Source organism: Stegastes partitus, unplaced genomic scaffold (genome assembly GCF_000690725.1).
Source record: "Stegastes partitus isolate 25-593 unplaced genomic scaffold, Stegastes_partitus-1.0.2 Scaffold73, whole genome shotgun sequence".
Taxonomy (NCBI): domain Eukaryota; kingdom Metazoa; phylum Chordata; class Actinopteri; family Pomacentridae; genus Stegastes; species Stegastes partitus.
Window position 1 is genome coordinate 901 of NW_007577804.1, and position 18,289 is coordinate 19,189.

General features: G+C 40.4%; 1 protein-coding gene across 1 annotated transcript in view; it reads right to left on the reverse strand.

Moving 5' to 3' along the window:
* Window positions 1–213: 213 nt before the first annotated feature.
* sgcd (sarcoglycan, delta (dystrophin-associated glycoprotein)) overlaps window positions 214–18,289 on the reverse strand; it is a gene marked incomplete at its 3' end in the record, with an annotated part of 189,887 nt that continues 171,811 nt past the window's right edge. The window contains exon 7 of the mRNA XM_008276462.1: window positions 214–373. Within this exon, the coding sequence (XP_008274684.1) occupies window positions 214–373 (160 nt within the window). The remainder of the gene's footprint in view (window positions 374–18,289) is intronic.

The window sequence follows — 18,289 nt, forward strand, 5'->3', positions numbered from 1 at the left end:
AGCTGGAAGTAGGTCTGTAAACCGTGATGGATGTTTGGGTAATAATTCACAATTTGTGGGCTGCTTTCTCGGCCAAATAAGGAGTAAACTGGGATCCTTCTACCAGGTCTGATTATATGACTGAGTTATTTGGCTTATTCTTGAACCCACAAGTCACATTATTATCCAATCCTAAACTTTAAACGAAGATGTATTTAACCCTAATTATCCCACATTTTCTTGTTTCAGTCTTTGACCCGGTCGACGTACCTCTCCGTCTTTGGACTCCAGTCGCAGCTCGTTCCTGCAGATGGCCTGGATGTCTCCGGCCTCGGCCAGGATCTGGATGCCTTTCGGGGCCTCCATCAGCAGGGAGCGAGTGGGAGACTCGAGCCTGGGAACACAAAGAGGCACAGCAGCTCCGTTAGCTTTAAATATTTGGATGACAAAGAGCTGGGAAGCAAGATAAGAAAGCTGGAGCGGCGAATGCACCCACAGCTTGTTTTTGTTGATTCGATGTTGCAGAAAAGTTGAGCTGCTTCCATTTTTATCAGACGGACTAATTAGACTCTGTGAAGGTCTTTTAAATGGAATTCTGAAGCAGCCCGTTTTCACATTTTAGCAGTCTGAGTTGTTTTTGAATGTACAGTTGTGTAGAATTATATAGAGGTAAGAAATCCAGCTTTGTTAACCAGTCGTAGAAATCTGAACCTTTGAAGGCAGATTGAAGCTACATTTGTGGTAGACTGACATGCAAATGTCCACAAAGTTGTTATTCTAACCCACACAGGTTGTTGTAAATCAGCTGCAGACACAACAGCTCTTATGTCAGCATCTTTCTTCATTTGCTGGGACATTAAGTCAGCTGAATATGACATCTGGTGGATTGATATGAAAATCGATAGTAACCGGGTAAAAAAACACAACAACAACAAACCCGAATAAATGCATAAATGATTTGACGTCCACATTTGGGCAAAGGAAGGCAAAAGAAGGCAAAAGAAGGCTGCTTTTCTCTGGTACTTTGACAGTTTATGATGTATTTTGATCGAAACAAATCTGGATTTGTGAGAAACCAGCTGCTGTTCTGGGAAACAGTTAAGATTTCTATGTATTTTATGTCAGTGTACAGGTCGTTTTTCTTTTTCTTAAAAACCTTTTTGGCATTTGCCTGATACGTGATAGCTGATATGGAAAAAGGCAGAAAGTGGACAACATGCAGCGTCGTTCCCAGTTTGGAAAGAAACCCGTTGGTATTCGTCTACCAGCCGTCATTGGATGTAACCCAGCAAATACAGATAAGTCTGAAAATCTGTGACCACATTGAAAATCTGTCATAATGAGATATTGGAGGCCTCAAAATCTGGGAAAATATTGACCACTGACTGTATTCTTAGTAGGAAATATGAGAAGAAATATATAGACATACTTAAATGAACTTTCTAGGGCAATAGAAAAGGCTTCGTCTTTGGAAAATGTTGCACGTTTTTCCATTTTCTGCTTCTACTTTTATCACATTCATTACTCATTGTTGTTATTTTGAGGCATTCTGGACAAATTTTGAGGAATTTCAGACAGGTTTAAGTCAAAATAGCAAAAAACTGGAACCCTGTCGAGCCATACTTGTCACACATCAAATTCTACTGATGTTAGAGCCTCAAAAGTTGGTGGAGTGTCGACCAAAGACTGTATTTTTAGTAGGAAACATGGAGCTATAGAGGAACTTTCTGGAGCCCCGATAGCATTATTGTTTGAAAATGTTGAACTTTATTCCAATTCCAAGGGGCAATAATTAAAATTCAGCCTCCTCTGTAGCCACTTAATCATTAACCTGTACACCATAAACAAAGCTGCCTGGGTTTTCACCAAAGATACTGCAGATATTGAGCCCTTTATTCCTAAATAAAGTGTTTTTTAAAGGTAAAAATACAAAACCTCCAGGTCAGAAAACATGAAATTCTTAAAATTCGCCCAAAAATATTTTGCAGAAGTTTTGGGTCCCGAATAACAAACAAGTAAACTTGTACTGACACGGACGGACTCAGATTGGTATCGACATCCAGTCATAACCAAACCTCAACTTAAACCTGAAACTCAACTCTAAAAAAGTCTCACTCACAGCTGCTGCCAAACTTTCCAAACTTCCCCTCGTTCTTAACATTTGAAACTCAAACTGATCCTCAGTAAAGCAGAAACACAAGCAGACACTCTGAAGCCTCGGCCATGAGTGGAGTGCAAACTGAGTGGATCTGACACTTGAACACTGCAGCCCACCTGCGTGAAGCGTCTGCTCACACATTTCCGTACGAGGATTTAAAGATCGGCCCACTCACTTCACGTCTTGACAAAACCACTCAGGGCCGCCAGCCGATCTTTACGGCGAACGCTTCCGACCGGCTGAGGAGCTCTCCGAAGGCTCCCTGTCTTCCTGTCACCACGCTCGGCTGTGGATAAAATACGTGATGTTTTCTCCACGGGGAAGGTTTTCATTGATGCCACGCATGACGCATTCAGCTGCAGGATGGAAGCTTTTGTTCTGATTGAGGAGCGACGAATGAAGACGCAGTAAAGGCATCAGTCATCTGCTGCTGGTGTCCTGGCTGCGTCGTTTCTGATGATTTTGGCCTATTTATTGAGCAGGGACTCTCAATCTTGTAGAAATCTTTTATTTATTTGCAGTTTCTTGGTGGTGATGCATCACCACCGCCCAGGTGTTGGATTCCCAAACGGATCTACATTAACTGAGAGCCTTTCTTTGACCTGCAAAGTGAGAAAAACCGTCAAATCTGGACGTCCATGTAGTACTTCATGATATTCTCAAGGTAAAATTCCAATAAACTCCTCTCCTAAAGTCTTACACAAACACAGAGTTGCACTTTTAAGCCTTTGCATGTTCTTGAACAGCTTCCTAAAGCTTAATAACAACAATGAATCACATGTTGTAGCTCATTCCTGGTGATGAATTGTCGCTCCCCTCGGCTCTTATTCAGGTTTAAAGTGTGCAGCTGTGGTTTTTCTAACCTGCAGCTTTACTGTCTGCTTCCATCAGCCTGTTTTTATAGCTAAAAAATAATAATAAGTGCAAAAAAAGAACACTCACATGGTTGCTCGTCTTTTTAACCAACAGATTTATGGTCAACTAGCTAAAAAAAAAACATTTTTACTGCAGGTTTCCTTTTCTTCGTTTTCCTTTTTTCTCAAATACCGGACAAACTAATGCACAGGAACAACTAGTATGTGCTTTTTCTAAATAGCTGCATCCTCAAACACACTCTGAAACAGCACCTCCAGCTAGATTCTGTTCCTGCATTCACAAGTTGTTGCAGTCACATTGGTGTTTAGCAGCATAAAGTTTCACTTGCAATAAACACGATGATAAAAGCTCAGAATAAAAAACACCCACAGCAACATCATCTGAAGTAGCTGAACTGTCACAAAAAGGGAAGAAAGCTAACACTGGGCTCAGATATTGTTAGTTTAAACGGTTGCTCATCTTTTAACCAACAGAAGCGGCACAGAATTGTAGTCGACCTTCAAAACGTAGCAGGAAAAATCCACAAAAACAGAAATTCAAGCTAAACTCTGCTTCTGCTTTTACGAGCTTTTGCTTCCTTGCAGCTGCATGATTGTGTTTTGCTTAAAACTTCACTTGCAATAAACACGGTGATTAAAACCCAGAATAAGAACAAAGCTTTTGGTCCCACAGCAGCAGTGATGCACAAAGTGCAAACGGCAGATCTGTCGTAAAAAAAAAAGGGATAATAAGGGAAGTAAGTGAGTGTCGGTATTGCAAGTTGACAAGAAACAAAACCTATGTGCAAGAAGACGAGCAGCGGAAAGAGCCAACTGTCTTTCTGCTAACGTAATCCCCTGCTGCGTGCTGCTGTCATTCTCTGAATTAGTTTCTGGCACCTTTTATTGAACAAATTCCCCAAAGTGTCGACCCAGAGAGTGAAGACAGGTGCAGTACAGTAGCAGCAGTAGTTGCGTAGTACAGTAGAAAATGTTGAGAGAAAAAAAACCCAGAAGCAAACTTCACTTTAGTTTTAGGGTTCAGTGTCAGTTTATCTTTCAAGAGAAGGAACCGAAACGGAATTGTAGGTTGTAGAAAGTCTTCATTCTAGATGTTGGTAAAGCAAAAATATCTTCCCAAAGCAATGCACTACCTGGATTTAAATGCCTTAAATGTTCGACTGGACTGTAGAGAAGGTGCCCATGTGTGGCAGGTTCTTTAAGAGTGAATGAGCAGAGCAAGGCAGGTCTATATACATACATGCTCAGGCGACCAATCAGGCGAGAACACAGGTGGAAATGATCGGTCAAACACAAGCTGCACCACTAACACCAGCAGAGCTATGCTGGCCAGACCATCAAAGAAGCAGAAAAACCTCCAGGAACCTTCGGAGGAACCTGTGCCTTCAGAAAAGTTAGCTGCAAAAAGAAAAGCTTCATAAAAGGACCTTGGTGTGTCGAGAGTCTCTAAGATTTGCATTATTTCCCCAGTTTTGTAAAGAGTCTTAGGTTAATTTTAGGTTACTCACTGCAGGATTTAGAGACTGTTTTTGCATCTACGATATTGTCTAATACATTTTTTCCCTCATGTTGTGGCAAAAAACCTCTGAAAACATAATAATGATAACGACAATGAGTTCACCAGAAAATATGAAGAACTCAGATGGTTCCTCGAGGCTGTCAGCCTTGTTATTTATCATCAAAACAAAGCAATCTGCTTTTATTCAATACAGGTTGAAATATTGCAAAAAGAAAATAACTAAAGCAAAGTGTAAACTTCACAAAACTCTATGAAAGAACCCTCCAGGAACTAATTTCGAGCTGCTAGAGATTCCTCAGGCGACCTCCAGGTTTCTGCAGGAACCTCCCAGAACAATCAAGGTTCCTTAAATATTCAGTTCTTTGAGGTTCTTCTGATTCTAAGACGGTCGTAAATGGATTCTGCTTGTCAAAAGACATTTTATTTTAACTCCACAAACCCAGAAAAAAACAGCAGCATGTGATGAATTCGACAGCCTCAGTCATAAATGCAAAGAATATACGGAATAAACCACAAAACGGTCACAAAAAAAAAGCTCCTCTTCTCATTAAGTCCTGTGTATTTCACAGCTTTAAATTTCCAGATCCAAGACGTTTCATGTTAAACTTCAATACGTCGCCCCCACGCAGACGTCTGTATAATCTCAAAGCCCCGGATCTTTGAGGACGGGGACCCGCTGCGTTTCACCTCTTTATCCACGCAGGAGTCTTCATTATTGACACAGATCACATGTCTGTGTTCAGAACGAAGCCGCTCTTTAAACTTTCTTTTGGTCCGAAACCGCACAGAAGCACCTGCACGAACACAGCAGGCCAAACACAACAAACAAATGATCTTCTGTTCTGGCCGACTCAGAAAGTTCTGCTCGCACGGCGGGAACGCAAAGCTCTTTAAACGACGGCATCCAAAAATACAAGTTCACGGAACAGAACAAAACAAGAAAGAAAAGAAAGAAACCTGAATAATACTGAGTCAGTGCTTTATTATCGTTACAGCTTTAGCATGTACAGAAACATAAAAACACCTATGAAGTGTTTTCCTCTCTGGCTGCAACCAATTAAAAACATGAAGGGACATATTTGGTTACCCAGCAGCTCCAGCAGCCTACAGAATAAATAATATTTTTGCAGCATATCAGCTAAGATACAGCTATGATAAATAGTTAAATAATCTAAACACCTGAGCAGAAAACAAACAACCTGAGCTAAGAGAACTTCACTTTACTTGCAGAATGGAGAATGTAAATTTGATAAATAGTATAAAAATGTGCTTTTTATGTCACAACCATACAGGAAACAGTGTCTACAGCTTTACAGGTAAAGATTTATGCTTCTGCAGTGAAAGCTATGCTGTACGCACTTTATATATCCATGTTTCCTACGTTGCTGTGATGGGGTTTTTCTTTGGCAATGATCACTGATTTGCGCAAAGATAAGATTCTGTGCAACAAAACATGACAGACAACACTCTACCACGTGTTTTTAACTTTATTAGCGGCACTAATCCATGCATAGACTCAACTGGTTCCAGGGTTTTGCATTACAGTAAGTCTTGGTCAGAGTAACCGCTGCTCAACGTGTCTTAGCTTCAATTCAGCCGTGAAGAAAATCGACAAACTACAAAACACCGACTGGAGTCATTAGATGCAAAGTCAGCCAAATCTGATAAAAAGTTCCAGCCTGACCTCCTCAGAATCAGCTGTACAATAGTAAATAGAATCCTGCAAAGTTGTACTTTAATATTACATATACAGTCGTGACTTGATGATCCTTAACAATCCGACTACCACAGGTTTTTAGGAAAAACCAACAGAACCCATAGAAACAGCCTTAACATACCGACAGCCTTGGATTCTGACTCCGACATGGTGCTTGATGTCACAAATAAGGATAACGGCGTATTATCTGACTGAACAATCCCACAGATTGGCTACGTTCACACTGCAGGACTTAATGCTCAATTAGGAATTTTTTGGTGAAATGCGATTTTTTTGCAAGTTCGTTCACATTTCCATTAAATGCGACTTGTATATGATCTGCTGTGTGAACTTCATACAACCCAAAAGCATCCCGCATGCGCAGAAGAGGACACAATGATGTCACATGCAGCGAGCGTGTTCAGTGTTTATGGAAGTAAACATGGATGGTAATGGTGGAGCGTATCTGCCACTCCCCCGCCGCCACCAATGGTGGAAACAGAAGTGTGAGCGCTAACTAAACCGCCATCAGCAGCCAAGTACTGCCTGTGTGTTCCGGCCACTTCCACCCCGGGGGTGCACTCCGACGGGTACTCCCGCAACCGCGCCGAATGTTCGGATATTCATCATTAATTCGGACTGAATATCCAGAGACCAGTAAATGCTATTTAAAATTACCCTTCCAGCATCAAGCCCTCCTTGTGTCTCAACCTCCATCTTGACAATCCGACAGCCTTGCTATCCGACACAAAAGAAGGTTTTACATCTAGTGTCGGATTATCGAGTCACGACTGTACTTTCCAAACTACAGGTGCTAAATGCACATGGGGTGGAATTTTGTGTTGTTTCCAGTATTTTTGAGCCTCAACCAAAATCAGTTCTACATCCACCCAGCGGTCACAATATAAAGACTAAATTTGTTTTTTGTTTATTTTCTCTGTAACCAACTTTGAGCATCAGTATTATTACTATTACGACCTCATCTTTGTGTGTATAGTCTTCTTAAAAGAAAAAAAAAAAACCTTTTCTGTATATACTGTTTTTTTTCTCTTGCAGTATTTGCACTGTGTGTTTTCTGTTTCTGTTTCTTTCCTACATTTTGCACTGGGTGTTCCCAATTATTCTTGCACTGACTGTACACTTTTTTTTTTTGGAGCTGTTGTAACGGTGAACTTTCCCCACTGTGGGATCAATAAAGTTATCTTTATCTTTATTATGGGATGTATCATAGTGTGAACAGTTTAATGTCTATGACACAGAGTCATTGTCAGAAAACTTTAGTGCATTCTGGGTAAACTTTCAGGGCTCATGTGTGATGGTGGTTGGTCAGAAAAAGTTCTTGACAATGAAAGGTCTCATTTTCACCCTGATGATGCTGCCACCACCGTGCTTTAAAGTGGAGATGGTGTGTTTGTGATGAAGTGCATTCTGGGTAAACTTTCAGGGCTCATGTGTAATGGTGGTTGGTCAAGTTCTAGACAATGAAAGGATATTTTTTTACCTGCAGAAGATACCAGGATCATCCTGTAGACATGCTTCATTTTGTATCACAATAATTTTCCAGTGCAGGCATGTTTTGACACCAGCGGTTTGATTTACTGTCGCACTTCTGACAGTAAGACGTGTTAAGTGGAGTACAGATGGTTGGAGGAGAAACGGACGACTGAACTTTTGTTTTAATTAAAATAAGAAGCTGTCGTTCTCCTTGAATGCATTTTCAACACTAAACTGTGCAGAGAAGAAAAGAGGAGATATTAAAAACAATCCGTCGAGTGTTCCTGCCTGAAGCCGAGAGAAACGCGCCGGCCGCTCACCGGGTAATTTGGGTTTCAGATCCCCGCTGCACAGCCAAGCCGGCGCTACAAATGTATTCTGAAAAGTGAGACGTGCTGCAGGAATACAAAAGCGCGCAGCAGATTCAGAACAGCAGCTTTAATGGCCGTGATCATGAAATAATGCTGCGTGTTCTGACCCGCTGTGAAAGTCCACCGGCTCCCTGCAGTTTTTACTTTGAAAGGGTTCTGTAACAGCTGGACTGATGCTCGGTTTTCAAACCCAAGGTCGTTTTATGAGGTATTTTACATTTTTAAAAAAACATCACAGAGTCGCAGATTATTCTTTGGCTTGTGCTGCTTCAGTGGTACAAAGGAAAGCGTGGAAGAAATGAGCCAAAAGCTAATGAGCATATTTCCAAATTAAACTTTAATCTTCTTTGATTTACCCCCTGCTCTTCGTCCTCGGAGGGTTAAGTCTGAACACATATTAATTACAGCGCGTGTAATATGGTGATTAATTAAATACATATTCTATACCAGTCTGGCCTTTATGATGAGATCTTCTGAAACAAGTTGGATTCATTTGCAACAGCCAGTTATTTAAGGTTCCCTCCTTGAACGTATCCGGCCCGCTACTGTTTCCAGTGTTTTGGCCGGCATCAACATTGCCGTCACGATCTATTAGTATTCGCGCTAAACGGTGTCACCGGAGGGCAAATAAAAACAGATTAGAGCCAACACAATTTAAAGCTGTTGCATCTGGACATTAAGAGAGCACGGACGAGACTTTAATCTTTGCAAAACAAGGGAGTTAAAAAAATTGATCCCTCGCACGTTGCGGTGAGAATACTGAAAGGCTTCAAACCTGAGAAATAAAGCTCCGAACCCGGCTGATGGAGAACGGCCAACTCACAGCTACTCCTCTGATTTCCACTAATTCTGGTTTTGAGTGTAAGTGGACGGAGTACAGTGACAGTTTCAGGCCATGAAAGTCATCTTGGGATATAACGAGGGAGTGATTTACGTAATCCTGGAGCTCAAGAATGTTTTAAGATGAAGATTTGAAATAGAAAACGTCCACTAACAACAAAGAGCTCAAGTTAAGTCACTGTTGTTTACAAAGAACCTTTGGAAACAAAAGCTGTTGCACCAAAGTGCAGGTAAAGAAATGTTTAAATCAGGCTAGAATGAAGGTTGGTATGTTAGGAAGAGAGAAGGTGAGGCCTTCACCCCAAGAACACCAAACCTACCATCAAGCATGGAGGTGGCAGCATCAAGCTCTGGGGCTGGTTTACACAAAGTAAATAGAATAATGAACACATTCTTCAGAAAAAAAACTAAACTCATCAACAGAAGGTTGATCTTGGACACAGTTGGGTGTTTCGAAAAGACAATGAGCCCAAACACACATCAAAGTGGTAAATAAACAGTGAAATCAGGCTGGAGTGAAGGTTTTAGACGTGTCCTACCAAAAGTCTGACTTAAACCCCATTTTGAATCTGCTGACTGATGAAGAAATGAGTCTGACAACAAATTTAGTTTAACTGTACCAAGACTAGGGTCAAAGATACAACCAGAAGCTTGTGGATGGCTACCACAAGTGTCTTGTTGAGGTGTTTTCCCAAATATTAGCATTACTGTATGTACATTTCTGACCCAGCAGATTTAGTCAAATTTCAAAAAAAGTCTATAATAAAACTATGAAAGAACCAGAATTCATGATTGCTTTGTGACAAAGACGCTTGAGGAAAGTTCTGTGGTCAGATAAAACAAAAAAATAACTATTTAGGCACAATAACTACAAATATGTTTGGAGGAGAGAAGGTGAGGCCTTTTACCCCAAGAACACCAAACCTGCCATCAAGCATGGAGGTGGCAGCATCATGCTCCGGGTGCTTTACACAAAGTAAACAGAATAATAAAGAAGGAGGATCACCTCCACATTCTTCTGGAAAACATAAAATCGCCAGCCAGAAGGATGACCTTGGACTAGGTTGGATGGTACTACAAGACATTGAGCCCAAACACACATCAAAGTGGGAGAAATGGTTCAATCAGGCTGGATTGAAGGTTCTAGACGTGTCCTACCAAACGTCCCAACCTAAACCATCAAGAACCTGTGGACTGATGAAGAAACAAGTCTGTGTCAGAAAACCAACAAATTTGGTTGAACAGCACCGATTCTGTCAACGATACACCCAGACTTTTGTTTACAACTTCAGATGTGTGAAGACTTTGCTTTAATCAAGTCGTTGAATAAAACACGACGCCGAAACTGTACAAACAACGAATCCTGACGTTTTGAGAAAACAGCAGTTTATTTCTGTGATATTGCACTAAATGTGTAAGTTTTCTCCACCAGGCGCAGGAGTGTGAACATGAAACGCCCTAAAATTGCGTAATACTCCCAAGTTCGCTGGTTCTAGGTCAAGGGTCTTTGCTCTTCACCCCCATGAAGAAATCCTCCGGGTGGGAACAAAGCCAAATAAGTTTCTTCAACATTCAAAGCGACTCGGAGGTGTTCGGCGTCTGCGGATGGGAAGTAAAAATAAAAAACCTCTGGCTGCTCCATTACTCCTTCCAAAGACCTCCCTCCTCTCTCATCCTCCAGGTTGCTCCTCAGGGAATCAGGCAATGAAACATCTCTCTCTCAAGCTTGTATTTTTATTCATTTCCCTTTTCACCACCCCTGTGAATTCAGACTTTGTCTCATGTTCTGTTTCCTGGTTCCTTCGCGTCGTTTCTGCCTCGTTCTAACATAAAATCGATGATTGTTACGTGTCTGCATGCTCACACGTTTTAAAGCAGACAATCTGAACCATCATTTGTAATCTTTCAAGCTGTAATTAACACAGTTGAACTTTCTGTGTGTTTTCATATTCTTGTGTTTATTTTTGTCTCTTTTGTGTATTTTCTATTTCACTTCCATCTCGTCACCTGCTGCTTCTCTGGCTGCAACAACCTCATTCGTTGTTTGTTTCACTGTTGTACATCCTTACATCCTGTCTCACTTTTCTTAGCAGTGTTTAATATCTACAGTAAGCATCAGAACTCATTGATTTAAATGTGAAAAATGTGTTTTTATTTTATTGTTTACTTCATTTATGACTGTTATGACCATAACAGTGCATTTAATTAAGCAGTGCAATCAAATGCATTTTTAATTACAGCTTATCAAGTGATTTGTAGAATAAACACAAGTTGTTTTGCAACATTATTCAAAAGGATTTTTAAAGTGTTATCTTGTGATTTTACAATTATCATCCACTGATTTTTAAAAAAAGTTTGCTAATTAAAAAAATAAATAAATAAATAAAATAAAATAAAATAAAATGCTGCAATTAAGTAGAAAATTGAGGTTTTATTGAATTAATTTAAGCAGAATTTAGTTTAAAATCAACTAATGCAGAAATTTGACTAATTACCATTATTAATATTTTAACTTCAAAGGTTTATCTAAATCAATAAATGAACATTTCTGGTGACCACGCTTTAAAATGAAGCGAAGTGGTGCAATCACATACATTTTAATTACAACTCATTGAATGATTTGTAGCATAAACAGAAGTTGTTTTTTCCCCCACATTATTTAAAAGGAATTTGTGTTTTCTTGGTAACTACTATAATTATCAACATGTTTTTTAGGGTTTTTTTTAAGTTGGCAAAAGAAAAAAGAAACAAGAAACAAGCAAACCAAAAAAAACGTTCTGAGGGTAACTGGAGATAATTCAACTTAACTTTAGTCCAGCTAACACACAAATTTGAGTTTAAATTGTAAATGTTATTAAGTTGATGCAATTGCTAATATCATTATGTCAACTTAATAAATCATTGAAATACTTCATCGTGCAACCGGGCATTTAATTAAGTGCTGCAATTGTAACCTATATGAAGTTATTCTTCCTCATTATATGAAAAGATTTTTAAAATCCATCCATACATCATCTATACACCGCTTAATCCTCACTCGGGTCATAGGGGGCTGGAGTCTATCCCAGCTGACTTAGAGTGAAGGCAGGGGACACCCTGGACAGGTCACCAGTCTATCACAGGGCTACACTTAGAGACAGACAACCAAGCACACTCACATTCACACCTATGGACAATTTAGAATCACCAGTTAACCTCAACATGTTTTTGGACTGTGTGGGAGGAAGCCGGAGAACCCGGAGAGAACCCACGCTGCACGGGGAGAACATGCAGAAAGACCCCGGTGCCCCCACCAGGACGCGAACCAGCGACCTTCTTGCTTCGAGACAACAGTGCTAACCACTGAGCCACCTTGCAGCCTGATTTTTAAAATGTATTATTCTATTATATTATCTATCATACTATTATTTATTATTCTAATGCAGAAATTTGAGTTTTAATTGCACACTACACACATTAAGTTCGATGCAATTGTTGATAATATGTCAACTTAAAAGGTTTAATAAATCAGGAAATAAGAATTTTTAAAATCTTTATTTATTTAAGCCCTGGATTACTCTTATGTAATGATTTGTAGCATAAACAGAAATTATTTTCCAAATTATTTAAATGACTTTGTAAGTGTTATCTAGTTGATTACTGAAATTATCATTTTCATTTTAAAGTTGGTAAATTAAAAAAAAAAAAGAAAAAAAAAGATGCTCCAAGTTGGGACTTGAAATCATGAAGGAGAGGAAAAATGTAGTCTTGAAGCCAATTTCATTGAATTAATTCATCTTATCTTTAGTTTTAAATTAAGAAATGTATTCATTTGAGTTTAAATTGCACACATTATTAAGTTGATGCAACTATCAACATGACGATATTCAAAGGTTTATCTAAAACAAAAAAAGACTGCGACTGCGTTTTTTAAGCGGTAGGAATGAGTCCCTTGAGTTACAGCTCAGATCAAAGGTTAATAACTGTTCAAGCTTCCTTCTCTTTTTGTTCAGATCACAATGAATCTTTTATTTTCTTTAACACGACAGAAACCATCCCAGCAGCTTTCAAACCACATGCGCCTCCTTTGTCCTTGGCGTCGACGCCTTCGCCGGACGACCTGCCGCTGCTTCTTGCACGACGCAAGCACAGCGGTCAGGAATGTTTGGCGTTTCAAATATACGAGCGGTGGCGGGTTGAAACTCGGCCGCCTTCGCGCCACGCAGCGAATCACAGGTTAAATGGCAATCTGGGGCAATAAGAGTGCAGCTGATTGCTTCGCGGACGCACCGTTGGAGAGCAAACCATCCTCTCAATTACCGAGATCAGCGCTGGCCGACGGTGTGGATGACGGCGAGGAAAAAGAAAGGAGCTGCTGTGATATCAGAGAGGACAGAAAGTCACGGGGAGGAGAGGAGGATGGAGATACGAGGCGTCTTCATTTGCCGCCTATTTTCTGTGCTTTTCCCTTCTTGTTCTGCTCAGAGGTGCGCAGGCCGCCTTTCTTCTGGAACGTTATCATCCGCTGAATAAATTAAAGAACGTGTTGGTTCCTTTCCTTTTGTTCTCACGTCGAGGGTCGGAGATGAACGTGGCCCGATAATGAAAAAAAAAAAGGAGGCTAACGGGGAGAGGACGCCGAGGTGAGCGATGAAAGAGAGGAGATCAGAACATGGTGTGAGAAGGAGGTGAAGTTGGAACTGGAAATGAGGAGGAAGATCAAGCTGATCGAGGCAAAGGAAAAAGGAGGTGAGAAAACGAGGTGAGAGGAGGCTGAAGATCGAAACGAGAGCCGAGACGGAGAAAGATAAAGAAGAAAGAGCTCCAGGAAACATTCACTGATGATTTCCATCCAGACCGCAGCGATCAGGAACTGTTCTGCATTCTGATTTACGTGCTCCAAGAATGTTTGAAGACTAAGATTTGAAATCGGAAACGCCCACGAACAACAAAGACGTCACTATTATTTGTAAAGAACATTCAAAGCAACAGCTGTTGCTCTGAAGTGCAGGTAAAGACATGGTTGAATCAGGCTAGAATTAAGGTTGGTGTGTTTAGAAGAGAGATGGTGACGTCTTTTACTCCAAGAACACCAAACCTACTGTCACGCACGGTGGTGGCAGCATCATGCTGGGGCTGCTTTACACAAAGTAACTGAAAGAACAAAGAAGGAGGATTACCTCCTTGTCTGTGAAGATTCTCAGTCATCCAGGTCATGCTTATTCTCGTAGTTTAATTGTAGCAACTGGACTTGCTTGAGGTTTCTTGAAGACGTTTCACTCCTTCAGGATATCAGTATCTGGAACTCCCAGCTAGTCAGTCAGAACTGATGGAGCCTCTTGGATGAGAGGTGGAACGTCTTCAAGAAACTTAAGTCCAGTTGCTACGACTACACTATGAGAATGAGGATCACCTCCACATTCTTCAGAAGAAACCTAAAACCATCAGCAGAAGGTTGATCTTGGACATAGATGTTTCAACAAGACATTGGGCCCAAGCACACATCAAAGTGGTGAAGAAATGGTTCCATCAGGCTGGAATGAAGGTTCTAGACTGGTCTCCTCAAAGTCCTGACCATCAAGAAATGGTTCCATCAGGCTGGAATGAAGGTTCTAGACTGGTCTCCTCAAAGTCCTGACTGAAACCATCAAGACCCACTGGACGAATGAAGACATGAGTCTGTGCTAAAAGCCACCGAGAATGTTAGCCATCTTTGGTGGATGTACAGATCAAATTTCGATCCATCGAATTATTGTTGAAATGTCGAAATCAAAACCAAAAATATTAAACTCATGCTGGAGCTGAATGTGACAATAATCCATCAGCGGTCTGCAGTGGAACCATCGACATCAAACTCCACCGTCCCATCGTGTTCTCAGATGACGCTCATTGAGTTGTAATGAAACCAACAATTATTGGATAATTGAACATATTTATGACTGACGGCTCCATTGAATCCTATTAAACAGCGATAGCTTCGTCAGATGCAGCTTCCAAGGTCAAGAATTAAATGTTGAGCTCAATCGTCTGATGTTAATTTAAAACAATCCATAGTTATGCTACGTTTATTCCCCCTTTTACTCATTATTTTGCTTAAAAAAAGTTTGTCTTGCAGTGTATTCCCATTTAAAGCCATAATTCCCCACTAACCCTAACCCTCATATCAGAATCTGTTAAACTGGACTTGGATGCCATTTGTATTTCTTTTACTGGTTATGTGAACATTAATGGACATTTCTGCAGATGTGTATGTGTGAGAAAAACTATTTGAACTGCTGCTAGCACTTATAATCACAACATAAGGTGTGAATATGAATCACTCGTGGATTAACTGGAATGAAAACTGGTTTAAACCAGCTCCACATCGTCCCTGGATGACTGGTTTCTGTCCTGCTTGTTGTGGACTGTTTGCATTTCTGCCGCGCGACGCCGAGCTCGGCCTCCCGCCGCGACGTTTCCGTCAGTCGGCAGCAATTTCCAATCTGGGCGCCGTAATGCGGCCGTGTGGAGCGATGGGACGAACCTCATCAGACCGAGTTTCCCTGAGACTAATGTGAGTCCATCAGAGTTTCCATGATGTGAAAACTTCCAGCTCACTTCACATCTCATTTCACCTTAAGAAAAAAAAAAAACTTGCGACTCTTCCCGCTGCTTCCTCCGTTGTTTCCTTTTTTTTTTTTTGTCTCCACTCTCCTTTTTATTGCTTCATATATATTCCTTTTATCTGTGCGCTGAATTGGTGGGGTTATAAATCAAGCAGCGCCATCAGATTCGCCCGTGCCGGCGTTTCGCTCTCACAAAGGCGCTCCGTCTGATGCAAGGACACATCCTGTTGACAAGGCGTCACGGCGCAGACGGATACCACGGTTACGGTTTTCCATAAAGAAGCTCCGGGCAGGACGAGTGTGTGCGTTGGGGGTTAATACGATATCCTGAAATGGGATTTGAATCCTCGATTGCTACCTGCCAAAGGGGCTGGGAGAGATTAGAGGAAGATTAGATTTTAGCTACGCTCCGACGAGCTCGCTCTCCTTTTTTTTCCCGACATAATTGGATACTTTGGGCCACATTTCATTCTCGATTGGCTGCTTGTCACACAAACAACAAAGAAGATGAATCAATGCATGGACGACGACGACGCCACTGATGGGCCTTTTCTGTTTTCACTTTCTGATGATTTGAAGAGATGGTTTTGAAAAGCAAAGCAGCAGTGACTGACGGCTCACGCTTCATCTGGATGCTGACGTACCGTTATTGGTCATAAAAGTCCTTCTCTGTTCGACCCCTCTGATCGTCTCTGCAGTCACATAAATACTCTGATTTATTTTTCCTCTTGATCCTCTTTCGTTTTTGTGCTTTCTTTTTCTTTTTCCTCCTTCGCTCTACTTTCGTCAACTCTTTTTTATTTCTTCTCATTTCACTTCTCTTTGTGGCTCTGCCCTCCCCTCTGCCTCTGTTTCAGTTCAGATCAGAGGAAGATGGAGACATCAGTCGCTGCAACAACGCAACGAGAACATTTCAGCTCTTTCTGCCTGAAGCTCGGCTGGACCGGAGGTCGACTTGAAAGCGTCGTACCGACCGAGTGTTGACTGTCGTCAGGTTGTCACCAGGTTCAGGATGTGTTCAGTGATCAGCAACAACAGTAAAACACAGGTTTTCTGGCTACAGTGACGTTTGTTCGTCAGTGCTGGAAAATTGTGCAGCTGCAAAATAATGTTTTTGTTTTTTTTTAAATTTAAATTCAGTAAAAAAAAAAAAAGAAGAAGCTGTAACTCAGACGTGGTACAAAAACAAACTATAATGTGTAAAAACACAGATTTTTGACATGTTTACTTGCAGTCAACATGTAAATAAATGCCCTTTTTTCTGTGATTTATTTGTTTGTTTTTACCAGATTGGATCTATTAGTGAAACAGGAAAACTGTATAAAATAGGTTTAAAAAGTGATTTACCATTTTTCAGTCTTTACTTTTCTTTCAAATAACAGCAAATAACTGTAACATAATCATATTTTATGCAGATTTAAATACTTTTTTTCCCCCTTAATCTTACAATCAAACTTACACAAACAAATTATCATTTGTAAAAAAAACAAAACATATTTTTGATGTGGGTATTAAATAAAGTTTATTTACAGCCAACATGTGAATGAATATTTTTTCTACTGGGATTTTATTTACAGTAGAAAATCACTGTTTAACATATTGTCTGCATATAGATGATAATGTTTTTTAAAAATTAATTTTTATTCTTATTTATTAATTCAATATTTAATGTACTATTTTTCCCGCATAACAGCAAATACAATATAAATAATAATGTGCAACAACCCAAATGGTCGTATTATTATTAAGAATGTCTTTTTGTTTTTTTCTGTTTAGATATATTTTATTACATATCAACACTTAGGTTTGTATTTATTTATATATCTTTACTTTTCCTACTTGATGGGAGCATCTGTAACAGGATGGGGATCAATAAAGTCTTTCTGATATCTCTTAAATCATGATATTTTTCTAATAAATCTAAATCGTGCCTTTTTATGATAAAACGTTGTAAAAAGAACAACAGAGCATTTGTTAAAGTGCAGATTGTTAATGTGGGTGTTTTAGTTTTGGCCTGTTTTTCTAATGATTATTGATTATTTGTAATTTTGTGGGTAACAGAATGAATTATCTGTAAAATAAACACAGTCATTCATTCAGTTACCCATAAAATTACAGCGTTATTGCATTAAAATCTGCTAAAATCCTCACTATAGTACAAATATTTGTGGTTATTGTCACCGTTCCTGCAGTGTCTGGCCTTCAACACGTCCTCCTGTTGCTGCCGGTTCAGCTAAAACAAGCAGAAGCAGCTAAAAAGTCGAGAGTTTTAACGTTTAAACCTGTGAATGGTTCAGTTTGTCTCCTGTCCCGTCCGTCGCTGCACCGTATCGCTGTCTTCTGTGTTTTGTGCTCCGTCATAAACATCCCTCCGTCACTCTGATCGACTGTCATCACATCTGACAGCTGAGGCGGCACAACGATGATAAACAAGACGTTTACAGCGAGGAGACGTCCACGCCTCCAAACTCCCCACAAACACAAACACAAGGCCCAGGCCCGAGCTGCACAGTCGGTCCCACTGAATCCACATCAGACAATAAATCCATTCTGTCCTTTCTGCTCTCCACATTTAACAACTTCTCAGACTCCTCAACCAACAAACAGCCGGAGTCCAGTCGCCCTGTGAGGCTTTTAGTTCTTCCTGTGTGAGGCCGAGAAACTGTGTCGCTTCCTTCTTAGTTCCTGCTTCATAATTCTACATTTAGATATTTAAAAATGAATAAAATGTGTATGTTAGCAGCGCAGAGCAGCAGTGCAGGAATGGCTATCA